General features: G+C 38.1%; 2 protein-coding genes across 2 annotated transcripts in view; one reads left to right on the top strand and one right to left on the bottom strand.

The window, feature by feature from the left end:
- LOC140372691 (olfactory receptor 52Z1P-like) overlaps positions 1 to 5,932 on the top strand; it is a 6,898-nt gene extending 966 nt beyond the window's left edge. The window contains exons 2-3 of the mRNA XM_072459796.1: positions 3,741 to 3,762; positions 4,958 to 5,932. Of these exons, the coding sequence (XP_072315897.1) occupies positions 3,741 to 3,762; positions 4,958 to 5,923 (988 nt within the window). The 3' untranslated portion in view covers positions 5,924 to 5,932. The remainder of the gene's footprint in view (positions 1 to 3,740; positions 3,763 to 4,957) is intronic.
- LOC140370656 (somatostatin-2-like) lies at positions 704 to 2,678 on the bottom strand. The gene is made up of 2 exons (XM_072457857.1): positions 2,467 to 2,678; positions 704 to 936 (listed from the first exon to the last, which is right to left on the bottom strand). The coding sequence occupies exons 1-2, from the start codon at positions 2,644 to 2,646 to the stop codon at positions 754 to 756; spliced, it is 363 nt and encodes a 120-aa protein (XP_072313958.1). The 5' UTR covers positions 2,647 to 2,678; the 3' UTR covers positions 704 to 753.
- Positions 5,933 to 7,500: the final 1,568 nt, after the last annotated feature.

The following is a 7,500-nucleotide window of genomic DNA, read 5'->3' as shown; positions in this document are numbered from 1 at the left end:
ACAAGAGCAGGACAGGAGCAGGACAAGAGCAGGACAGGAGCAGGACAAGAGCAGGACAGGAGCAGGACAGGAGCAGGACAGGAGCAGGACAGGAGCAGGATAGGAGCACAACAGGAGCAGGATAGGAGCAGGACAAGAGCAGGACAGGAGCAGGACAGGAGCAGGATAGGAGCACAACAGGAGCAGGACAAGAGCAGGACAGGAGCAGGACAAGAGCAGGACAGGAGCAGGACAGGAGCAGGACAAGAGCAGGACAGGAGTAGGACAGGAACAGGACAGGAGCAGGACAGGAGCAGGACAAGAGCAGGACAGGAGCTGGACAGGAGCAGGACATTATAAATGATAAATACAAACATGTAAACAAAATGAATAAAACACAGATAGGAAAACAAGGGAACGAAACAAGTGCAAAAATAGATGAGAACAAATATTTAAAAAGATTGAACAGATTGAACGTGTTAGAATAAGGTTCCTTAGACAACTATTTATAAGGCAATTAAAAGTATTTCTCACGTTTTTGTTGATGTGAATGCTAAAATGCTAAAGAAATAAGGACCCTTATTTTAAAGCGCCGCCGAACAGTTTATTGCAAATCAAAGGAACAAAACCAAAGTGTACATGTTGAATTTAATTTTTATTCTCTTCACTATTTGTACAGTTGTAGACAAACAAGTTATTGGTAAGTAATTTGTTTAATTTGTGTTGTGTGTTGTTAAGGTGCGGTGGCCGGTGTCCTGGTGGAACACTGTGCCTTTAACAAGAAGTCAAGCCCTTCCAGTAGAAGTTCTTGCAGCCGGCCTTGCGTTCTCTTGGAGGTAGTTTGTTTGTCTCCACCGAGCGCTGAAGGGTCACATGACCAGCTGTCTCCAGAGCAGGTTCAAGGACATTATTTTCAGGGAGGGACATTTGAGCCAATAGAAGGTCCTCCACTGCGCGCTGAAAACACACGACAGAATAAGATGAATCAGACGGAAGAGCTCAGTCACAAAAATGTTAACTTTCTTTTTAAATTTTGTATGTATGAAGTTATAGTTATAGCGACAAAGTGAGTGAAATATGTTATAAGATGGTGCATATTGGTAGTTTTTTTATTCATTTTTGTTGTAGGGAATGTACATTAAATTTAAAAAGGTTTTCTCAACATTGCTCTACAAAATTGCCAATTCAATACTGAAGCAGGGAAAAAAAAGGAACAATAGACTAGCAAAAATTGGGTCTAAACCAGCCTTATCCCAGAAAGATCTCATCTTTAAACCAGGTATAAAGAATATCTAATCTTTAAACCAGGTCTAAAGGCAAGGCAAGGCAAGGCAAGGGCAAGGCAAGTTTATTTGTAGAGCACATTTCATACACAAGGCAATTCAAAGTGCTTCACACAGCAGGAAAATGCATTCAAATCACAAAGAAATTACAGAAACAGAAATACAATAAAATTAACTAAATTAAAAATTATCAATCCAACTGATTGTCTAAACTAATAAAATCACAAACAAAACAGAAGAGTGCAAAGAATAAATCCTTTCAGTCGTATGCGCAGCTAAACAAGCTTAGATTTGAACATTGTCAGAGTAGAAGCCTGTCTCACATCTTCAGGAAGACTGTTCCAGATTTTAGCTGCATAAAACTGAAACGCAGATTCCCCATGTTTTGTCCTGACTCTGGGCACCAGCAGGAGGCCGGTCCCTGAGGTCCTCAGAGTCCGAGATGGTTCATATGGCACTAACATATCCAAGATGTACTTTGGTGCTAGGCCATGGAGAGACTTGTACACAAGCAGAGCTGCTTTAAAGTCTATTCTCTGAGCCACAGGGAGCCAGTGCAGAGACCTGAGAACAGGACTAATGTGATGGTACTTCCTGGTTCTAGTCAGGACCCGAGCAGCAGCGTTCTGGATGTACTGCAGCTGTTTTACAACTAAAGAAGATCTAATCTTTAAACCAGGTCTGAAGAAGATCTCATCTTTAAACCAGGACTAAAGAAGATCTCATCTTTAAACCAGGACTAAAGAAGATCTCATCTTTAAACCAGGACTAAAGAAGATCTCATCTTTAAACCAGGTCTAAAGAAGATCTCATCTTTAAACCAGGTCTAAAGAAGATCTCATCTTTAAACCAGGACTAAAGAAGATCTCATCTTTAAACCAGGACTAAAGAAGATCTCATCTTTAAACCAGGACTAAAGAAGATCTCATCTTTAAACCAGGTCTAAGGGAGATCTCATCTTTAAACCAGGTCTAAGGAATTGCTAAACTAGGACTAAGAACTAAACCAGGAGAACATATATTTTTAAATACTTGGACTATCTGGTCATTTGGCTCTGGTCCACTGGTCTTTAGTTGAACAGGCCTGAAGTATGGGGTATGTCAGTAAATAAACATATTAAACTTGATGCAATTAAATTATGCAATGAAAACCTTTGATTAAATTGTTTTCATGAGTTATCCTGACCAATAGTCCCTGATGTTACCTGTGTGAGGAGTCCAGCACTGCGGGCTCTCTGCAGCAGTCTGTGGCGTGTCAGCTCCATGTCCAGGTCCTGCTCCAGGTCCTGCTCCAGGTCCATAGAATCTGGACTCTGGTCTGCTTTGGAGGACAGGGCCAAAACCAGCATCGAGAGGAACAGGACGGAACTCTGTACACACTGCATCTGCAAAAGGAAGAAGACCAGGTCCACAATAAGACAAACGATAATAACAGGACAAATTTTAGCAAGTCAAAGCTAACAGTTTGATGGGCGGATATATGCTGCTTTTCTAATACCTCAAAATCCACATTTAAACTGGTATATTTATAACAAAGACTACCAGCAAATAGAACTTGATTTTAAAGAAATAAATGTGAACAAAATAATCGAGGAACTGACAAATGGAGTAAGAGGAAAAAGCATATTAATTTCAACAAATAAAGAGAAAAAATAAATCCTACTTTTGTCTTGGTCCAAGGTTCTTGAAAATTCAGTTAAGATTTGTTTTCATCTATTTCAGTGCCATTTGTGTCTTAGATCTGCCTTTTTATATGTTTTCAAGTTTAGTCACATGACCCGTGTGGACCAATAAAACGGTATTGCTATCATCAGACAAACTGTTTATTTACACGCACAAACACAACAGTAAAATGTCCTGCTGTGTTGAGGTCACTGAACGCCTCATTAGAGTCAGCAAACAGAACACCCTGATGTCAAATGTTTGAGTTTGGAGACTAAGGAATCGTAACTCACAAATGTCTTAGATTTTACAGTGACATAAATTCAAATAATACTTCTTTCTTTTTATTACTGCAAACAGATTATATGTTTTGTGAGGTGAAGGTCAAATTTGTTCACAGTTGCAGACAAGGTTGCCCTTTGTCTCTTTAGATATTTGTCTGTTTCCCACGAGACACATGGTTGTAATTTGTGTTTTACTCGTTATGTGTCCAAATCTCCATTCAATTGAAGTAATTCTGAAGGTTTGATTCTTCACATTCCAAAGCTCCAAAAACTTACCACGTTGTTATGTGAATTTAACAATCGAGAATTGGAATATCCTTAGAATTGTTTCAAACACAAGCCTGATGCGAAGAGAAATGGCAGGTATTATACATAACGAAAAGGGCAAATAAAGTCTCAGTTTGCAATATAATTGAGTTAACACATGTTTTTTTACCCAATTTGAAACCCCTTAAGTTGTTAATTTACACTTTATCTAGTGTGTTAATATTTGGCCCATCTGGATACTGGTGGAGACTTCCGTTGCTGTGGAGACCTAATGCTAATGCTGCTAATGTCACTTTGTGTTAGATTAAAACCTGATAAGCAGCCTACGTAAATAACATCTGCTCAGACTCAGACCAGATCTAACTGGGGACGTCTCCAGTCTTCACATTGTCCTGATCTGATCTCACAGTCGGGTGATGAAGGGCATTGTTTCTCAGAACGGCAAGAAGCCCCCTGATGATAAAAGCTCTTGAGTACTAATGCAGACCATTTAGAATACTCCAAATTCTAGAATGGTAGATCAGATAATATATAGATAGATAATATATTTCCAATTGTCAACTGACATCAGATCAAAATACCAATATTTTTAAGCCTTTATAACAAAAATGAAGTAACCCAGTGCATAAATGCATAAGAAATAGAGTTTTCAAGCTTAAACATTGTTTTTGAGCTTCACAAAAGTATGTAATAAATCTGCAAATAAAAACATTTCGGCCTTCATCACAAGAGCGCTGTTATGATCTCATTTTAGATAATCGAATAATGTACAATACAATGGTAAAGTCTTTAAACCAGAGTATTTTTTATCTGCCAAAATTATCCTGATTTTTTTAGATTTTTTGATTTTCTGAGGTTAATCCCAGTGAAGTTAATCCCCCAAAGGGTTGTTCTGACTAAACACAAATAACATTCATTTTCTACTTTTTATTCACTGATTTACAGTTACACCAATCTTCTGAACCTGTACTAAAAACAAAAGCCTGTTTTGGAGTTGACTTACATTTCTGGCCCTAATGAGGCAACCACCTCATTACAAGGGGACACTTTAAAACTCCCAGGGCACTAATATGAGCAGTGGGGAGAACAAATACGGCTATAAAACTCTATCTCTCCAACACAGTCTGTCGCTCCCAGCAGAGTGACCTCATCACCTCTTTTCCTCACAGTCTTGTTGATCAATCATGTGCATAGCTTTGTTTTAGATGTGTTGATCTATTATCTAATGCCTAAGAATTGTTCCCATTGTTTGCCATTTATGACTTAAATCTTACCATGTATTTTCTCTTTGTTTGACTTCACAGCTACAATAGTTACGATGCTTATTTATTTGTATTAGTCAGATGTAAAGCGAATCAGAAATGCCATTTACTGTGCTCTTTTTATTGTATTTTCGGCAGCAGTTTTGTTGCAGCTCACAATATTCTCAAACAAACATCATACAAAGAAATGCAGAATTTCGTATAAACAAATCAACCAATAGCCCATCAACATGAATGATACATACATTATCGGACCCTACGTCACCCTTGCGAGCTATAACCTTTCCCCCAACAGTGTCATCCCAACTTTCTTGATTGCCAGCTTGAGCTATGTAATCATCCTTTTCTGCAACCTCATCCTTATGCTAACCATCATACTCAACAAATGCCTGCATCAACCTATGTACCTGATCCTCATCAACCTGCCAATCAACGACCTGATGGGGTCTTCGGCGTTTTTCATTCAAGCCATCAAACAAATCTTATGGGACAGTCAACCTGTGTCCTACTCGGCGTGCGTCGTTCAGGCCTTCTTTATCCATATTTACGCCTCCGGCACCATGTTCATGCTCACTGCAATGGCGTACGATCGATACATAGCTATCTGCTGGCCACTCAAGTACAACGTCGTGATGACCAATGCTCATATTATGAAAATCATTACAATCTCATGGTTAAGCTGTCTTGTTTTAATAGGCGTGCTTTTTGGATTGCTTTTACGCTTGCCCCGCTGTCGCACTGAAATATCACAACCTTACTGTGACAACCCTTCTTTGCTGTCGTTAGTTTGTGAAAATACGGCTATAAACAACATCTACGGACTGCTTACTGTAGCACTGACACAAGTAGGGGCCAACGGGATGATTCTGTACACGTACTTGAGGATTCTGATCGCCTGTTTTCGCTCCAAACACTATGACACGAAGGCCAAAGCGCTGCAGACGTGTGCCACTCATCTTTTGGTTTTCTTGTTGCTTGAAAGTCTGGGCCTCTTCACCATTACGTCCTACCGGCTCCGGGGCATCCCACCACACCTGCGCAGGTTCATAGGGATGTCCACGCTCATTTTCCCCCCAACTCTTAATCCTATCATCTACGGACTTAAAACAAAAGAGATCAGAGTTAAAGTCGTGCAGTTCTTTCGGAGTCAGTGGTTTAGAATCAAACACAGCCGTAATATTGTGTAATTGTTTGCACTGCATGTAATGTGAAAGTCTATTTATATGTGAAATGGCAAAAATAACATGTTTTTGAGACAAGATTATGGTTACTTTTGAACCAATATCATAATTTCAAATAATTTTGTAGCAACTGAAGACAAGGATTGTATACATATTTAATTTAAATCCTTACAAACAACAATGACTGATCGATATACGGTAATTTAGTTAAAATTTTCTATGGAATAAGTGGTTTGTGTGAGAAGTTGTACAACACAGATTTTTTATGTGTGAAAAAATACCTGTGTGTTAAACTAATGCAAGTGATTGTGTTTTTTAATCATATAATGTCAGTTTTACACCAGAATATCAGCTCTGAAGCTTTAAAGAAAATGCATCGGAAACCTATTATGTTGATATTGTGTAAATCCCTCATAATTACTTTGTCAATTTGACCACCAAAACAACGTTTGAAAGTGGCTAAGTTATGTTAAGATCACATTCAGACTTAATTTAAAATTGACAAATGTGAATCATGCATTTTGCTTTCTTTCAAAATAAAAATATGTTGTATTCCCTGAAATCAATTGATGCGCCTTCTGATAAATAAGACATTTGATTAACAATTAATTGCATTCATTGCACACTATAATCAGTCCGCTCTGAAACAAAAACTGCACACTTTTTTTAATTACAGACAAATCAAATTAGAGATGGATTAAATAGTGGCTTTTTTAACAGACTACATGTCGGGTTTTGCACCTGGATAACAACCAATTACAGCCAACCTCTGACCAGTTACTTCTCTCTCATATAATGCTTTTCTCTACTCTGCATTTTGTCTCTTTGTCTCTTTGTCTTGTCTTGCCTTGCTTAGTTCTCGCAGCCTTCACCTGCAGATGGTGCTACTGGTCCAATAATCACTTACATTTTTTTATTGTTTCTTTAAACCAAAAACCATAAACTTGTTAATAAATACTATAACATTAGATAATTCATTCACTGTAGATAAATAAAGTTATATCTTATCTGATATAAAGGGGACTTAATAGTGACATGATAGAAGCTATATATGTATTTATTTAAATATTTTTTTCAGCGTAAATGCAAAAACAGGTTAGTTCGTTCTTTGTTTTTGTTGGCCTCTGACAAACTTTATTTTCACAAAACTATCTCTAGACTTTAGGCACTAACACAGTTAGCCAATGAGTGAAATGGAGTGGAACCATGTGTTGTGGTCTCCTCACCACAAGGGGGCGGTAATTGACTGACTTTGCTGTAGAGGCCTCTTGTTCCAGTGCGTTAGATAAACACAGGGAGAAAAAGCGCCCCTTTATGTTTATTTTATTTAATATGGGACAGTGCACATTAATCAACATGTGAGAATGCCAGAGTTTGCCACGCAGTATAATCTTTACCTGTAGTCTCAATTATTGCAACACATCTAAAGAGATACCAAATACTTCTACAACTGATCTGACACTTATTTTAAAATTCATGCTCCTGCTTCACATTGTGCGCCTGTTTATTATTTATCTTTTGTGTCTGCATGTCAAAAATTAAATGAGAGTTTATGATTTTTAGATCAGCCGTTTTTTCCATGT

This window comes from Eucyclogobius newberryi, unplaced genomic scaffold (genome assembly GCF_026437365.1).
Source record: "Eucyclogobius newberryi isolate DKJ021-1_F unplaced genomic scaffold, fEucNew1.0.hap1 SCAF_10, whole genome shotgun sequence".
Classification (NCBI taxonomy): Eukaryota; Metazoa; Chordata; class Actinopteri; order Gobiiformes; family Gobiidae; genus Eucyclogobius; species Eucyclogobius newberryi.
This window is presented reverse-complemented; position numbering and strand designations above follow the sequence as displayed.